The 18356-nt window shown below is 54.2% G+C and overlaps 1 protein-coding gene across 4 annotated transcripts in view; it reads left to right on the plus strand.

The window, feature by feature from the left end:
* Positions 1-5503, plus strand: part of EPS15L1 (epidermal growth factor receptor pathway substrate 15 like 1) — a 99414-nt gene extending 93911 nt beyond the window's left edge. For 2 of the 4 annotated variants that reach the window (XR_011234398.1, XM_069477231.1), the window contains 2 exons: positions 213-418; positions 4934-5503. Coding sequence is in view for 3 of the 4 variants with exons in the window: in XM_069477231.1 (XP_069333332.1) it covers positions 213-418; positions 4934-5080 (353 nt within the window). In the remaining variant the exon portion in view is untranslated. The remainder of the gene's footprint in view (positions 1-212; positions 419-4933) is intronic. The other 2 variants (XM_069477232.1, XM_069477233.1) reach the window with 2 other exon arrangements.
* The last annotated feature ends 12853 nt before the right edge of the window (positions 5504-18356 follow it).

Consider the following 18356-nt stretch of genomic DNA (forward strand, 5'->3'; position numbering starts at 1 on the left):
CAACCTGTTAAGCCCCTGGGGTAAGGCCAGCTAGGACTGGGGTTTCCTGGGGTCCGTCCCCTTAGCTGAATCGCAGGCCCCCCCCAGACGCGGCGGGGTGTCCAGCCAGGGCAGCGCCTCTGCTCTGTGGGTGCCGAGTCACTTATATTTCTTTCTTTCTCCTTTTTTTTTTTTTTTTTTTGTTTGTTTTTGTCTTCTCCTAAACTTTCCAGGTAAAAGTACACCTGTAAGCCAGCTGGGCTCTGCAGACTTTCCCGAACCCCCCGATCCATTCCAGCCACTCGGGGCTGACAGCGGCGACCCGTTCCAAAATAAAAAGGGGTTTGGGGACCCGTTTAGTGGAAAAGATCCATTTGTCCCCTCCTCTTCAGCTAAACCTTCTAAGGCCTCTTCCTCGGGCTTTGCTGACTTCACCTCTGTAAGTTGAGTCCTCCGCCCCCGCGGCACCCCTCCCCGCCCCCCCTCCCGCTTGCAGCTCTTCCGGGGCGATTTACTTATTTATTTACTTATTTATTTTTGTCTCTTTCAATTGGCAAAGCTCCCAGCTTTTCCGTCTCTCGGTACCTCACGCTGTCTGGCCCTTGTGTTGTGTTCGGTACTGCTGCCTCTGTAAGAAAAACTTTCTCAATAATAAAAGAGCGGTTTGTGTAGTCTATGACGAGGGGCACGTTTTCTTCCAGCACGGTGGCAGAACATGCCCGCCTCTGTCCCTCACGGTGGACTCTCTGTATCATTTCCGTTGCACGAAGGCCATTGTGTTCACTGATTGTTTGGAAGCCAAGATGGCAAACGCTTCCGAAGTATGAAAACAAGATTGCGCAAGTCACATCAGGGTTCCGCTGTCCCCACAAAGGTCTTTGTGCAGAAATTCTGATGGTTCTGCCTAGATGTGTTTTGTGCGCAGCAAGTACCAGTTGAAGGCCCCAGGCAGAACAACAAGTGAAGAGCAATGTGGGTTTTTTTGTTTTTTTTTTTTTTTTAGCTTTTATTTCAGTTACCGGCTACAATGAAAAATCCAATCTAGAACAACCCATTCTGAAGCCCTTTCCTTTTGCCAAAACCAAAAAAGGGGCTCCAAAAAGCCGCTTAGCAAAGTGCCTTTTCAGAAGCTGATCCTGGGATTTTGAAAGCCTGGCTTTGTTTCCTCCGTGCGGAAAAATATTCCAGATTGTCGAACGCCATCGCTTGAGGGAGTCCTTCAGTCCCCTTCCTGGTGCACAAAACTCGTGTTCTCTGAGAGCTGGAGATGTTGTCTTCCCAGAATCAGTTGCACCCTGTGTTGTGTACCCACTTTTAAAAGTAGGTTTTCCTCACTCAAATTTGTTAAGTATTTTGTTTTGTCACTGGGTATGAGACGCATTATTTATAGATGGCTATTTGTTTTAAAACAAGCCCGGACGTATCAATGAACAAAAAACACCCGGTTTGTTTCAGAGCCATCTTGGTGACGTCCACCGTGCACGGCTATCCTGTGGCTTATTTAAAATTGCCCAAGGCCCTGACACGTTCCTGGCTCTTGGCGACCTGCACATATTTTACGACTGCAGTTAGTTTGATTTTGTTGACAGTCAGTGCACACCGTGGATGTATACAAAATGGTGACGTTGTTAATCAAAGCCAGAAACAAAACCCGCTTTATCTCGAGTTTCTTGAATAGCACTCCGTTTATTTTCTGGTGGAAAAATATTAAATGCTGATGAGAAAAAAAAAAAAGAGCTGTTCATGCATGACTCAGGTACTCTGTCTCCGACAGGGAAAAGTTAGGCGAGCGAAGCTTGCACGAAGAGATAGATGAGTGTTCTCTTTCTGAAATGAACAGTTCTATTTCCTGTGACCCCCACCCCCACCCCCAAAGGGCTCGTTTTTCAAAAACATTATTTTTAAAAAACACCCAAGGCCTGAAGCTGTTGTTTGGCTTCCCATTTCTGGTTGTTCCAGAACAGTCGTTAGCTTTGATTTGAAAACACTCCTGAGTGATTCATCACCGTCATCTCCAGGCGAGAAATCAAACTGTGCCCAGTCTAGTACACATGTCTGCTGGTCTTCTGTTTAAAATCACCTTTGCCACTGCAAACGGCCCAGTTTTCCCGGAGGCAGTTATCAGATGGTGCAGTTTGGCCCACTCTGGTGGGATGGGTTGAGCAGAGACGGGACCCGTCATACCATAGTCTACAAGTGCGGGGACTCGGGACAGCTTTCCGTGTTCCTGGCGTCCGGGGGCTCAGCCAGTGGTGTCTAGGTTCGGTGGATCTTGGATGTTTGTGTTAGCGCAGAAGAGGCCACAGCTGGTTCCTCCCGGCTGACTATTTCCACGTCCCCCGGTCCATGCTAAGAGGTCTCAACCACCCAGCAGATTGCGGTGAAAATCTTTCGCGTCGGAGGTTCTGAGAGTGCTGTCCAGGACGCGTTGTCACCCGTGTGAAGCAACTCAATCCATGCTGGCTGGCAGGGGGACTGATGTCACCCGCACGCTGCTCTCGATGACCCCCGCTGTGCCGCTCTGGGGCGCTCTCACGTACGAGTCCCCCATCAGTGGGTTGTCTGTGCTTGTAGCGGTTCACGGGAACCTCTGCCTTCTCCGGTATTTCTTTTAAAACAAGACTTTCTGTCTCCGGCGAATGTGTTTATTAGGAAGTGGCATTTATAGGTTAGCGGAATGGCTCTTTTTTCTTTTAGCCTTTCATATGTCTGCATTAAGAGTAGCACAAAAATCAGATCGGCTAAGCTGTGCTTTGTGTTGTGTGACAAGTTGGAGGCACTTTCCACGTCAGAGTAAGTGCGTGACAGGGAGGCAGCCGCGAGTGTCCTGCACGCAGCTGGGTGCGCTGTGACGCCTCCGGGCGCAGGTGTTCCTAGCAAGGAGTCGCGCTCACCGGCAGGCGCGGGCGCCTCTTGGGGCTGTCCACCATGCCCTGCGTGCCACAGGCGTTCCAGATCCTGGCCCATCTCAAAGTGGCCCCATCCAGGGCTAGGAAGTGGTTTTTTTCCTCGTTCGAGACACACAGGGAGCTGCAGAGACTGTCCTATCTGGAGACCTCGCCCGGACACCACCGACCAACGCGTCTGGCAAGTGTGTGCAAACCTCACCACGCAAGTCTCGGTGTCGGATTCCTGAGCCGGCCTAGAACCAGTCGACTCCAAAGGCACCTGGAATTTTCTCGTCGGCACATTTAATTTGGAAATGCAGACCCCTCCAGCGGGGGGCTCTTCTGTGACATTTGGGGACACGCAGGCTGAGCAGGGCCAGAAAAGGCCAGGAGGCTGTGGTTTGGACCCAACAGGCCTGTTACTTGGCTGGTCTGGGCTTTGATCCAGATTAGGGCAGCTGCTCCCGTAGCTCCTCCCCACGAGGCGGTGGAGGGCGAGGTCCCTGTCAGTGGCACCGTGGAACGGTTTCCACCAGCGTTTGTTGTTTTTTCCTTGTTTTTCTCCTGATGAGGTGTTGGAAAATTCTCCAAAGCCTGGGGGGTGGGAGGACGCTTATCTGTGGCCTGTGGTGGGAACACAAAGGCTGGGATGTCCTCTGGGCAGTGCCTCTAAGGAGTCAGGCCTCAGCCATTCCTCTAGGGGACGTTTTTCCTCATACTGCGCCCCCCCGCAGCTGTCCCCTGCCTGAGTCCCAAGGCCAGGTGGAGGGAGGCCTCCTGGGCCGTGCACCTCCTTGTTGCCGCGTCTGCCTCCAAACCGAGCTCCTCCTGCCCGTCCCTCCTCATGCCAGCCGTCAGGCCACGAAACCTTCCAAACCTGCCAGTCTGAAGCCGCCCTGCTCGCTCACCCACGGAGCCTCCCCGGGGGATCACCACTCCTCCCAGCCCACGCAGCGCCCGGTGACCCCAAGGTGGGGCCCTGGGCCTCACGCCTGGGACTGCACAAGGGCCAGTGCCCATCCGGCCCCCAGGGCCCGAGGCCGTCTTCCCCATCAGTCACAGCCAATAGCCACGGCCCTGTCGGGCCCAGGGAGGAGGTCTGGAGTGTGGGGCCCTCTCCTGTCCCCAGCTGGTCGGAGGGGCACGGTGACAGGGCACTGACCCCTCGGGTGTCATGCCGGCTCAGCGCTGTGTGTGGAGTGGCTGTGAGTGTTCACCCGCGCCCTGGGGGAGTCTGCAGGGCCCCCACGAGGGCCTGGCCTGGTGTTACCCCAGCATGCGGCAGAGAGCCGGCCAGAGGCAGCACTTCAGAGAGAGATGTTGATTATGGGAAACCCTTTAAGTCCCCAAGCAGGGGACAGCTTTCCTTGGGGCCAACAGTGCTGGAGGCGTCTCAGCATCTCAGCGGGGACGGAGCACAGAGTGATGGGGACGTCAGGGAAACGAGGACCCACGCTAGGGGAGCGGCTTGTGGGATGTGGCTTTTCTTTTCATAGCTAAGATACTTTCAATGGTTTGAGATTTCCTGCCTCTGGATCAAGGTGGTTTTCTCCTGCCCTTTTTTTTTTTTTTTTTTAAAGTGGTTTTGAAAAAATTGAACGTTTCAGAAAAATACCCCAATGAAAACTCCTTATGGCAAGTACGTGCTAGGGCTTTGGTCCACGTTCAAGTACACAGTGGCCCTCAGCACGTCAGAGCATGGCTGGAGGTGGGAATGCTGCGTTTCCAGACGGCACAGTTGTCCCTGCACCCTGGGGCTTCAGAGCCCCTTGACGCATCTGACGCTCAGACGTGGGCACCTGAACACACGTGCAGCCGAGCCCCCCTGTCTCTGTGCCTCTTGGCTGCCGGCATCTTGGAACCTGGCCCGTCCTGGGTTCTGTGCACGGGCAGGGCAGCTGGCTCCTCTGAGGGCCAGAGGTTGCGGTTAAGGTCACAGTCAGCCATGTGTGCCCCTTCCACGCCGCCTTCCAGATGAGGAGTCGGGCCCCGCCTTGCAAGTCCCCGGGAGCTGGCAGGTCTCTGCCCCCGGGCCGCATAACCCACCTGTTGCGTTTCCTTTGCAGTTTGGCAATGAGGAGCAGCAGCTGGCGTGGGCCAAGCGGGAGAGCGAGAAGGCGGAGCAGGAGCGGCTGGCGCGGCTGCGGCGGCAGGAGCAGGAGGACCTGGAGTTGGCCATCGCGCTCAGCAAGGCCGACATGCCGGCCGCCTAGGCGGGGCCGCGGGCGAGGCTGGGCCGGCGCAGGCGGTGCGAGAGAGGAGGCGACGCAGATGCCTATATATGTACACACACGTATGCACACGCTCAGAGCGGTCCCCGTGTCCCGTTGTGACATGCCACAGCCACCGTGCGTCAAGGACTGGGCACCCTGCAGGACTCGTTCGAATGTGCAAATGCAGCCGTGGACACAGGCGGGAAAGGTCACATCTCCTGAGGAAGTGTCTTGCACAGGCCGCCTCGGCCCCTCTCTCCACTGTGCCGTCCCCCGAGGGCTGACGGGTCCGGCTCCTCCTCCGAGGGCGCGCGGGGCGGCCGCCGAGCAGAGGGAGTGCCAAGGGCCTTCCTGCCCTGTCCCCTCACCGCCGCAGACACCCCACCCTCCGCCCCAGCCCCTCCCCGCATCCGGCCAGACACTCCCCCGGCGATGTATGCATTCGTTGTATAAAAATGAAGTTTGAATGAGTAATATAAAATATTTTAATAGAAAACACGAGAATCTTCTTCCATCCGTCCAAACACTGTTTTCCTTGCATCGGTGTCATGGGAGCGGATCAACCGCGGAAAAACAGGTCGAGCATTCCTGCCGCAATGCTCAGTTTTGGGGGACACTCTAGGGCCACAGAGAAAGCCAGTTTTGGGAATTTTCCAGTTTTCCAAAATGCACCCCCAGTCCCCCCACCCCTCGCAAAGAGTGTCTTTGCAAGCGTTGGTTGTGCCCTCCTCGCAGCCCAAGCCCGTCGACGCGACTGCAGTTTGCACTTCCCGCTCGCGGTTTGCAAGGCCGTGTGTGCGCCAGGGGCAAGGCCAGCCGGTCTTCGCGCCACCAGCCCATACTCAGAACTGGGAGACGGGGAGCCTTCAATCAGGACACAGCTGATTCCCTTAGAACATTCTGGAAGCTTGGACATAACTGTTGGGAGGGTCCCAGGAGCTATTGATGATATTGCAGTTTCCCTTCCACCCCCCGCCCCGACCCCTGCTTGGTTTCTCACTGTCCCCACGCAGGTGAGACATGCCAGGTTGGTCTCTTTCACATTAAGACGATTAAACACCTGTGAAGTGTTTCTAACCCCAGGTCAACCCCACACACCAACTGGCGGCAGAGCAGCCTCAGCACCGCCAGAGGTCTTTGTTCTGTTTCTGTAGCCCACAGACTGGATCATTTATAAAGAAAAATTTATTTCACACAATTCTGGAGGTTGTGAAGTTCAATGTCAAGGTGCTGACATCCGGTGAGGGCCTTCGTGCCCGCGTCATCCCATGTTGGGAGGTGGGAGGGGACGAGGGCACGAGAGGTCTGAGCTTGCTCTTGCAATGCCCCCCCCCCCCCGCCCCCTGTCCCCCTGGCCCCGCACAATAAGGACGGGAATCCGTCTGCGAGGCAAAGGCCCGTATGGCCCAATCACCTCCTGACATCGTCCTGGGGGCGGTAACTCAGCACGGGCTTTGGAGGGAACGTTCAAGCCGCAGCACCAGAGAAACAGCAGAGAACCGGGCGGATTCACAAGGGGGAGATGCAATCGCCCAGAATGGGCCACCTCAACATCAGCCCTTATGGGGAATCAAAAAGCAGGTGCAGACCCCACCCCTCCTCGTACAGTGTGAGTGTGGGAGGAGTTCCGCTCTTCCTCGGGAGGTTACCTCTGGTGTTTGCTCTGCTCTCTGGGAATGTCTTTGCTGGCTCCCTTCCCGTGGAGCAACCTGCAACCCCAGCACTCTGGGAGACCTAGGTGGGAGGATTGCTGGAGGCCAGGAGTTCGAGACCAGCTTGGGCAACATAGTGAGACCCCATCTCTACAAAAAATAGAAAAATTAGCCAGGCACGGTTGTGCACGCCTGTAGTCCCAGCTACTCGGGAGGCTGAAGCAGGAGGATCGCTTGAGCCCAGGAATTGTAGGTTGCTATGAGTTAGGCTGACGCCACTGCACTGTAGCTAGGGCAACAGCAAGACTCTGTCTCAAAAAAAAAAAAACCATAAGGAAGAGGAAATACAGTTCCTATTCCTCAAGTGAAAGTGTATCATCACAGAGGTCTTCATCCTCATCCTCCTCATGTTGAATAGGCGGAGGAGGAGGAGGGAGAGGAGGCGCCGGCCTTGCTGTCTCAGGGGTGGCAGAGGCGGAAGAAAATCCACACGAAAGCTGTCCCGTGCGGTTCAGACCAGTGTTGGTCAAGGGTCAAATGTGAGCCGTAAATTGCAGGTGACAGCAGGTGTCAGAGAATGCAGAGATTGACCCAAGACAATCTGAGCCCTTGGTCATCTTCCTTTTCCAGACTGCAGGCGACGATGGGTCCCTGTGGCTCTGGGGTTGAGGGTGGGTGGGAGCAGGATTCTTTGGTGCCCCTGGCACAGCCTTGCTTCGCTGTTGGGGGCCTGCGGGGAGTCTGTGGACTTTGTGAACTCTAAGGTGCTTCTAATCCCCTTGGAAGAGTCAGCAGCTTCCAGAACTCGGTCACGGCCGGGGCAATTCCCGCGGCTTCCTTCCTCCTGCGGGGGAGCCCCCGCGCCACGTGCCCCTGCCGTCACATCCCTTCGGGGAATGCACTGAGTCACCTCTGTCCAGGGTGGTCTCGGCTTTGGCACTGTGCGCAGGTGAGGCCACACTCTATATTGGGCATGTGACCTCACAGTTTTCAGAGTGATCCGACTTGTGTCATCCTGTGGGATGTCGGTGAGGAGGGTGGACGTTAGCTCATTTTCCTGATGGGAAAACCGAGACTCGGTGTCTGGAGTCATTTGCCCAGAGCCTCAAACCCAGCCAGGGGCGGTGGTGGCTTCTTCTGGTCTGAGAAAAGAGTTGAGTGTTTCTTAGAAAATCTGAGGCTTTCTAGTTTCTCGATGCCTTCTGCTTATTTACATATCCATCGCATCGAATCTAGAAAAGACAGAAAGAGCCTCTTGATTTGTTAGAAATGGAAAACTGTGCATCGAATTCATTGTTCTTACCCAGGGAGGGGTGGTTTTTAGGGGATTGGTGACCCCATGAATGCACATTTGTGGGTTTGTTTTTGGTTGTGTGTGTGTGTGTGTGTGCAGCACGTTCCTAACTTTTGCATCTGATTCTTAAACAGGTTCTCAGACCTCCCCCCAAAGTTAGATCCAGTTTAAATCCTGTTTCCTTCCTTCCTTGCTTCACACACACACAGACCCACGGCCCCCTGCTGTGTAAGCAGTCCGTGTCAAGGCCACTCATCCGTCCCACTCCCACTGGCTCTTCTTTAGTTTTGTTTTTTTTTTTCAATAGAGAGAGAGCCTTGCTCTGTTGCCCAGGCTGGAGTGCCGTGGCATCATCACAGCTCACAGCAGCCTCCAACTCCTGGGCTCAAGCCATCCTCCTGCCTCAGCCTCCTAAGGAGCTGAGACTATAGGCATGTGCTACCATGACCAGCTAACTTTTCTTATGTTTTGTAGAGATGGGGTCTCACTATGTTGCCCAGGTTGGTCTGGAACTCCTGGCATCAAGTGATCCTCCCGCCTCGGCCTCCCAAAGTGCTGGGATCACAGGCGTGAGCCACCGCGCCCGGCCCGCATTGGCTCTTTCTGCCTTTTCCCGAGCAGAGAACAACTCCCGCCCTTTCCTGGAAAACAGAGTATCCAGTTTGAAAAAATGTATTATGAAAATTAACAAACATAATAGTTGTGAGAAAAGGACAATAACCCCATCACCTCCACCCCTTGCCCGGCGTCAACTCTAATCCAGATTTTTCCACCTTTGCTTTCTTCCTTTGCTTTACAGAAGTGTTTTAAAGCAAATCATAGCCGGGCGAGGTGGCGCCTGCCTGTAGCCCCAGCTACTCGGGAGGCTGAGCCAGGAGGAGCGCTTGAGCCCAGGAGTTGGAGGCTGCTGTGAGCTGTGATCACGTCACAGCACTCTAGCCCAGTGACAGAGCAAGACCCTGTCTCGAAAAAATAAAAAAAATAAAGCAAATCAGAGTCGGGACATCATTTCACCCGTAGACCTCGAAGTACATGTCGCTAAGACACGTGACGTGTCACATAAATGCCCTGCCAAGGTCACACCTGACACAATGAACAGTAACCCCCTCCTTCTGTCAGTCAGATCTTTCAGGTAAGAGGCCACTTTTTTTGGTTTGTTTTTCCGGAACATTTTTGATCCTCGGTTGGTTGAATCCTCAGATGCCAAGCCTGCGGTTACAGCGGGCAAGAGGTCATGTTTGACTTTGCGACGTCCTTGGGTTTTAGCTCCCCGGTGGTAAGGAGTCTTGTCCCCTTTGGGGGGGACCCCTCTCCCCATTTAATCCGCCTCCTCGATGTCAGCGCCCCAGCTCGGACTGCCGTCTGGACTAGAGTTCAAGGGCCCACGTGGCCTGGCCAAGCATTGTTTTGGAAAGTGACGAGCGGTTATCCGCAGCCTCCGCTGAGTAAATGAAATCGCATCTTCAAAGCCAGTTTCGTTTCAAAGGACATTCTAGTCCTGGAACAGTTGTGGAAAGCTATTTTTAAGACGGTACAGGAAGTGTCTGGGAAACAAAGAACCTGCCTCTTGAATTAATGGAGTAAATATTTCTGTCCCCTTATCAGATCTGGTGCCTTTGAAACATTGCTACTTTTTTTTCTTCCCCGAATTTTCCCCCAGTAAAAGTTTACTGGGCGGGGGGGGGGCGGTCGTACAAATTGTGTCATGAGCTGTTGTTGGAAAAACATAACGGGAAATGGAAACGTGATGGTTATCTCGAGCTTGTCCCAAAGAAATTACGTGATGTGGGCTCGCCGGGGCAGGGCTGTGTTTGCGCTGAGCGGGTCCCTAAATGCCACACTGGGATTTGCTCCCTGGCTGACGAGGTGGGTGCTCTGTCTTCAGGACCTCGGTGGTGTTTCCTAACTGACCTCTCCGGGCCTCACGTTCCTCGTTTGACCAAGGACATTGACCAGATGACCAGCGCAGACCTTTCCAGCTCTAAAAGCCCTTAAGATTGTTATTCAAGTATCTAAAAAGGTCGGCCGGGCGCGGTGGCTCACGCCTGTAATCCCAGCACGCTGGGAGGCCGAGGCGGGGAGGATCCCTTGAGCTCAGGAGCTCAGGACTAAAAAGGCACATATTTTAGGATTTCAGGTAATGACATCATCTTTAAAATATTTTGCTCACACTCCATAATCTTGATTTGACAGCTAAGGGAGAAAGGCCAGTTTAAATGACACTGATACGATATGATAATGATATAGCAATATATAATTATATCAGTATAAACCATATCAATATGATATACATTCTATAATATATATTAATAATATACTTTTTTTTTTTTTTAAGACAGGGTCTCACTCTGTCACCCAGACTGGAGTGCAGTGGCCCAATCATAGCTCACTGCAGCCTCGAACTCCTGGGCTCAAGGGATCCTCCTCCCAAGTAGCTTGAACTATAGGCGCAGGCGCATGCCACAACACCTGGCTAATTTTTTAAATTTTTCGTAGAGATGGGGTCTCACTATGTTGCCCAGGCTGGTCTCGAACTCCTACCCTCAAGCAATCCTCCCAGTTCAGCCTTGCAAAGTGCTGGGATTACAGATATAATATACATCTCATAATATAAATTTTTAAAACACTGCTATAGTATAAGAAACACTAGCCTAATAAATGAACAATTCTGTGAGCTTCCAATGGTTTCCTTCCGCCTGGGAGGGAGCCCTTTCTGTGGCCAGAGCATAAGGACTTTTGAGGTCGTGGTCTGCAATGAGTATTGTTTCTTTGCACTGAAGACAAAGGGCAGAGTGTCCACTCCAAAAGCCAAAAACAGACTCAAGACAAGATGTAGCAATTGTTCAATTATAAACACACTTTTTAAAGGAAGTTGAGGATCCAGATTCTAAGAGAACAACGTGGTAGACCAGAACGCTGGTTCCTTTTCCCGTTCTAGAGTCTGGGGTAAGATACCTCTGGCTTCTCTTCCCTTGACATAGACCAGAGAAGATACTGAAGCTAGGAAGAGGCCCATGAGCATGTTGGAGTCCGACAGATATGATGTCAATCCAGCTTCAACTCTTTTTTCAAAATTAATGAATTTCAGGAGTTTGAGGCCAGCCTGAGCAAGAGTGAGACCCCCATCTATACAAAAGATAGAAAAATTAGCCAGATGTGGTGCCGATGCCTGTAGTCCCAGCTACTCGGGAGGCTGAGGCAGGAGGATCGCTTGAGCTCAGGAGTTTGAGGTTGCAGTGAGCTATGATGATGCCACTGCACTCTAGCTAGGGTGACAGAGTGAGACTCTGTCTCCCTCCCCCAAAAATTAATTAGTTATTTTTTAAAAATAATTAGATAATTAAGGTTTTAGAGACATAGTCTCACTCTGTCACCCAGACTGGAGTGCAGTGGCATCATCATAGCTCACTGCAGCCTCAAACTTGTGGGCTCAAGCGATCCTCCTGTCTCAGCCTCCCGAGTAGCTGGGACTACAGGCACGGGCCACCATGCTGGGCTAATTTTAAACTTCTTGTAGAGATGGGGTCTCACTATGTTGCCCAGGCTGGTCTTGAATTCCTGGTCTCAAGCGATCCTCCTGCCTCAGCCTCCCAAAGTGCTGGGATTGTAGGTGTGAGCCACGTGCCTGGACCCAGCTTTGACTGTTCATAGCAGTGTGACCTGGGAGAGCTCAAGTCACCACTTGGAGTCTCCATTTTCCCTCAATCTATAAAATAGAAACCACAAACTCTATCTCTTAGGGCTGTTCACAGAACAATGTTCTATGCCAAGTTCCTGGCCATTCTAGATGCTCGAGTAAGATAGTAGGGAGTGTGGGTTTAAAATTTTTCTTTTAATTTTTAATGGTGGTAAAAAAAATCATAACCTAAAATTGACCATCTTAACCATTTTTAAGTGCACCAGTTCAGCAGTGTGAAGCGTACTCACATTATTGTGCAACAGATCTCTAGGACTTTTTCACTTTGCAAAACTGAAACTCTGTACTCAACAAACAATTTCCCATTTCTCCTCCCCCCACTCCCCAGCCAGCAGTGGTGGCTTTTGTCACGACGGATTGGGTGGGCGTTAATTGAAGCTATGATGCAACCATATACTCGGAGGCTGAGGCAGGTGGGTCGCCTGAGCCCAGGTGGTCACAGGGCCTGGGTATTCTAGTTCTACTGCCCGGGAACATGCGGAGAGGCGGCTCTGTGTGTATTCAGTAAGCTACTCCATTATTCCTCGTGGTGGGAATGTCGCCGTGAAGGAAATCAGCGTGGGGCGGGGGAAGCGCCAGCCCCGCTCCTCCATTCTGCTGGTCCTGCAGAGGTCTTGGGAGGGCGGGGGGCTCGAGGGTGCAGAGAACCTTCTACGGACCGAGAACACGCTCGGGCACATCCAAGACCAAGATGTTCACTTTAATTCAGAGGCCTGCTCAGGGGACTTTCCAATGGAGGGGGACAGACGCCATTGCCTCTCTCTGTGGCATCGCTTGCCTGTATCACGAGCTCGTCCCCGCTTCAGCCGTGGTTATTTTTATCGCTGACAATGAGACTTACTGGAAGCGGCTTTGCACTCATGCGTAGAAAGCTCCTGCCTTTAAAGTTAGGGAGCTGGGGTCCCCTGAGCCCCAGGAGGTGGCTGGTTCTTTAGGCTGTTGGCCAAGACATTTTTGCAAAGCTGGTAGATCCCTTCCCACCCAGGAAAAATCCAGGGATCCTCGGATTCCCTTTTGAAGCCTTGGAAACCGCTGTCGTCTGTTTCGTTTAGGGTCCCCCAACCCTCACTAGCTCATCCCAGTTCATTCACGTGGCTGTGCAACCTGTCTCCAGAACTCTGCCATCTCGCAAAACTGAAACTCTGTCCGCATTAAAGCCTAACCCCCAGCTCCCTCCCCCAGCCCCTGGCACCCACCGTTCTATTCATTCTTTCTGTCTCTGTGATTTGACTACTCTAGGGACCTCCTATGAGGGAATCACCCAGTATTTGTCTTTTGTAACCAGCCTTTTTCACTTAGTTGACATCCTCTGGAGTCATCCACGTTGCAGCTTGTCTCGGAACCCCCTTCCTTTTCAAGGCTGAATAATATTCCATCGTGTGGGTGGGCCACAGTTTATTTATTTATTCTTTCATGGGCACTTTGGTGGTTTCTACTTTTGGACTACTAGGGCTAGTACTGCAATAAACATCCCACTTTCCCCTTAAACAAGCAAACAAATGACAAGAACGAGGATAAAAGTAGTTGCCAGAGGTTTTCCTCCAGGCGGAGATCAATCCTTTGGGAGCCTCTCCCTTAACAAGGCGCCAGCCCGGTGCACATGAGCACTTGACGAAGGCCTGAGGCCAGGGCAGCTTGTGCGTGGACACCGTCCCTGATCCCTGCCATCGGGACCTTGGGGTCTCCCTGGGCCGAAATTAACTCACGGTTGGGTGACACTTGCTGGTGACATTGGGAATCTTCCAAAACATGGGATTCCCAGGTCTAAACCTACCTCCAGAGGTCAGTGGAATTAAGTAGTATGAGCGGGCTTGCTTCTTTGTTTTTGCCTTTTTTTTTTTTTTTTTAATTTGAGACAGGATCTCGGTCTGTTGCTGTGGCTGGAGTGCAGTGGCGTCATCATAGCTCACAGCAGCCTCCCACTCCTGGGCTCAAGCGATCCTCCTGCCTCAGCCTCCCGAGTAGCTGGGGCTATAGGTGTGCACCACCACGTCCAGCTATTGATATTTTTTTAATTTTTTGTATAGATGGGGTCTTGCTATGTTGCCCAGGCTAGTCTCAAACTCCTAGCCTGAAGCAATCCTCTTGCCTCAGCCTCCCAAAGTGCTGGGATTGCAGATGTGAGCCACTGTGCCCGGCCATCACTCTCTCTCTCTCTCTCTCTCTCTCTCTTACTAACAGCCACCATTCCTTCACTGAGCACCTACTATGTGCCAGGCATAGTGTAGACCCTGTCCACCAGAGAGAGCCCAGCCAAGACAGCTGCTAACAACTCCATTCTACAGAGGATGCCATAAAGCTCAGAGCCACCATCTCTCGCCCTAGATCGACAGCTGCGAATTCAGGTGTGGCCCCCCAGCCCCTGCTACCACGACAGAGCTAGCTCCCAGGTCAGAGAGCTCAGATCCAGGCGGGCGAGCGGTCCGGCGATTGCGCAGATGCAGCGAGAGAGATGGTTGGGAACAGGCTGCGCCCGGTGGCACAGCCGCCAGCTCCTGAGATGAGCCTCCCTTCCTTCGACAAACCTCACTATGACTCAAAACGAAGCGACGAGCCCCCGGCGAGATGGCCTGAATCACCCCGGGCCGCGTGGAGGAAATGAGACTTCAGGATGTGTTTGCGGTTTGGGGTTCAACGGAAACACACCGGGAATGTGGAGAATTCTGCCCGGGACAGCCAGGATTGGCTCCTCGGAGCCCCAGTGAAGGCCAAGTGCAAGGATGGGCTGGCCAGACTCCTGACTCCTGGGAGTTTGTTTTTGTTTTTGTTTTTTCCCCCTCACTTTGGAACATCTCAGAGCCCCCAGGCTGCACACGAGAGGTTTGGCCCTGGAGTGCGACTCTTGATCTTGGGACAGTCCCCAAAAGGCCAACCTGGGGTCAAGGTTGAAAGCAGAGGTGGTGGAGGCAGCGTTCAGAACGTGCCGAAGCCCGAAAGACAGCAGCCTCCAGAGCAGCGTCTGGCGTTTCGCGGCTGAACAACTATTTCCTGAATGACTGTGACAATTTAGAGGCGCGTGTCTCAAGCGGTGGCCCACGGACAGCCGAGCCAGAAGTTCCTGCCAGTGAGCCACCTCCCAGGCCCTGCCCGAGAGCCCCCAGATAGGGTCCCCCTGCCCTGGGGCCAGAGGGTGCAGGGGCAGCTCCGGCTCAGAGAGGACCAGGCGCTCGCCTGGGGCCACGGTCAGGAGGCAGCCAGGGCGACAGACTCCAAGTCCTGTCTACACTGCACACTACACACTCTACCCGGCATCCTCTTGGCCTTAGGTTAGAAAGTCCATCATCCCAGGAAGCCTTGGACCTCCTGGTTGATTCTTTGTCAGTATTGGCTGGTGAAGCCACTGTGCCCATTCATGGTGCATTCTCAGCCAGGTCCCTTGGTCATTTAGCAACCCCCCCCCCCGCCAGCGGGCTGCTCGGGCCCTGTGGGACGGGGACTCGGGTGCAGATCCGATGCTCCCACCCTGGTGAGGCGGGGGCGGGGGGGGGCCAGGGTTCTCCTGTGGGAGTCGGAGCAGATTCCCAGGGGAGCTGAAGCTCTAGCAAGTTCTCGGAGGCCTTGGAGGGTGGATGGGAATTTGCCACGTGGACACGTGGGAACCGTCCATGCAAAGGTGGGGGGCTGGGGCAGGACAAAGGGAGCTGGAGGACCCGGAGATTCGGACGGAAGCTGGGATGCCATGGCGGGAGGGGTGGGGAGTGGAGGCTTAAAGGAGAAGGAGTTTCCAGCATGTTCTTTTTTTTTTTTTTTTGAGACAGAGTCTCACTCTGTCACCCAGGCTGGAGTGCAATGGCGTCAGCCTAGCTCACAGCAACCTCAAACTCCTGGACTCAAGTGATCCTCCTGCCTCAGCCTCCCGAGTAGCTGGGGCTACAGGTGCCACCATGCCTGGCCAGTTTCCAGCATGCTCTAAAGAGCCACTAACACGTTGCAGCCTCCCAGAAGCAGATCCCCATGAAGTCCCCATCGCTAACCTTGAAGCTGTGGCTTTGGGGTCACCCATTCTGGAGGCCACAACCCCACCGGAGCCACGAGAACTCCCCAGGGGCACACCCAGAAGGCCTCGTGGACACCCCAGATCTGCAGGGGGATGCACAGGTGCACCCCGGCCCCTGCACAAAGCCAGACCTTCCCCCAGCAGGGGAGCTCTGGCCCCCCCCAAGGACCTTGTTGCTGCCAGGATATGCTGATGAACCTCGGAGCAGATTCTCCTCGTATTTAGTGGCACGTGCTCAAATTTCTGCGTATTTCCGAGTTTGCCAAATGTCTCCCTGCTTTTCATTTCCAGTTTCATTCCACTGTGGTCGGAGGACATACTTTCTTCAATTTCAGTCCTTTCAGTGCTTGGAAGTTGATTGTGTCGCCCATGCTGGGGAACGTTCCATGTGCGCTTGGGAAGCATGTGGCCCTGCTGTCGTGGGGCGGGGTGTTCTATAGGTGCCCCTTAGGTCTAGTGGGTTTAGAGACTCCCTGTATTTAAAAAAGAATAAAAAAAAAAAGGAAGAGAAAAAAAAAGCAAAACAAAAAGACTTGTCAATAGAATGTTCTGTTCACGTTGTTCTAGGTTAAAAGGGAGCCGAGTCCTGGCAAACCGTGTCCCGTTGGCAGGAACTCGGCCGGCAGGACCAGCTCTCCCCGTGGGATTTGTCTGTGGGTCAGGAAGGCCCAGGAGGGGTGGCCGGTGTCTGCCTGCAGGGGGATTTGGATTTCTGGGCCTCAGTTTCCCCTGCTGGTGGAGGAGGGGATTCCAAGCTCAGGCCCTGGACTGTCTAAGGGTCTCCGAGTCTGGTGCCGGGAGGCTGTGCCTGCTCTCGCGTGCTGTCCGGGGTGCCCTGCCTGCGCGCCGGGCGGCGGGGAGCTGCTTGCACGGGGCAGCTGCAGGCTGAGCGGCGGGCGGGCGTGCAGGGCGTGTGCAGCACCTTCACCGCAGCCCCGTCCGGCTCCCTGGCACCTCTGCCTCTCTGCACAGCTCGGGCTGCTGCGAAACCCCAGTATCTGGGCGGCCCCTGGGGCCAGACCACTGGCTGTGCCCCCCTACCCTGGGCTGTCATCCCCATTTCACAGAAGAGGAAACCAAGCCCCCCGAGCGGGGCAGGCCACAGCCGACGCAGAAGCAGCTGGTGTGAATCCAAACAGCAGTGGTGTTTGCAGAAGATTCTCGGCCTGGGCCAGCAACGCCGGGACTCAGAAAACAAAAAGTCCCCTAAGCTTATGAGCAGCCGTGAATCAAACTTAAAAAGCAAACAAGCTGACCCAGCAACTCGCCCTCTGGGTGTAGACCCCAAAGGGCTGGAAACAGAGAGTGGAGGGACATCGGCGCCCCTGTTCCCAGCGGCGTGGCTCTCAACGGCCGAATGGCCGCCGCAGCCCGTGCCGGCCGCGGGATGAGCAGATCAACACCGTGAGCTCCGCGCACACATGGAATATTACTGAGTCACTAAAAGGAAGGAAGTTCTGACACATGCCACAACAGCCGTGAACCTTGAGGTCATTGTGCTGAGCGAAATAAACCAGACGCCAAAGGACAAACACAGTGTGATTCCACTTACAGGTTGTCCCTATAGAGTCATCAAATCCATAGAGCCAGGAAGCAGCAGGGTGGGTGCCGGGGCTGGTGGGGGAGGATGGGGAGTTGGTGTCTCTCGGGGACAGTCTCGGTGGGGAAGATGGAAGAGTTCTGGAGACAGAGGGCGGCGATGGCCGCACGACACCGTGGATGTGCGCAACACCACTGCGCGGTCACACTCAGAAACGGTGAGTTTTATGCTATGTAGATTTAACCACAATAAAAAGAGAGGAAATAAAAGAAGGAAAACAAGGGAGAGGAGGGAAGAGAACAGGGTGATGGGGCAGACAGACCCTGGAGAAAGAGCTCAGGAACTCGGTGGGGCTCCTGTCCCCATCCCCCCGGGCCTGGCGTCCCTTTAAAACAGTGGGGACAGCTGCCCTGGTTGACACCAGGCAGGGACATCCCCAGGAATCCAGGGTGGAAAATGCTGAGGGAACCAAGAGAAGGGCAGAGAAGGGTGTGAGGGTCATCTGAAGGTCACGGCAGAGGAACCACGTCACATAGCTTGAGGGGGAGGGCACTAAGCTGATGGCCACCCCCTGCCTTAATCCTCCCGTGGCTGCCTAGTGCCCTTCACTCCTGCGGCCCAGGCTCATCTCTGCCCTTTATTGTGGGTTCCAACCAGATCGACCTTCTCTCTCTCCCAGAAGCTTCCCCAACCCTCTCCACGGGGTGGGGAGAGACCAGGGGCTGTCCCATTCCCTGCAACACCCCACACAGGGCCGGTTCCCATGGGGCCCTCAACAAATATGTTGACAGGTTGGAGTGGAGACCAGGGCAACTGGGGGACGTGGCCAGTGCAAAGGCCCAGGGGTGGCAGTCCAGGAGCTGTTAGCCACCCACGAGCGCCAGCACACGTGGGGGGCCCGGGAGGCTGGGACAGTCAGCTGGACCTGCCGGGGATTTGTGGAGGGGAGAGGCACCGTGGAGACGCCCAGCCTTCTGGGGCAAGGCTGTCGCCCTCTGGGTCTCGCGGTGAATCCCGTGGCTGGGCAGCACTCACCCTACGGACACACCGCACTTTGCTTTTCCACGCGTGAGTCGGTGGACGTTCCGGGACGGCG

This window comes from Eulemur rufifrons, chromosome 2 (genome assembly GCF_041146395.1).
Source record: "Eulemur rufifrons isolate Redbay chromosome 2, OSU_ERuf_1, whole genome shotgun sequence".
Classification (NCBI taxonomy): domain Eukaryota; kingdom Metazoa; phylum Chordata; class Mammalia; order Primates; family Lemuridae; genus Eulemur; species Eulemur rufifrons.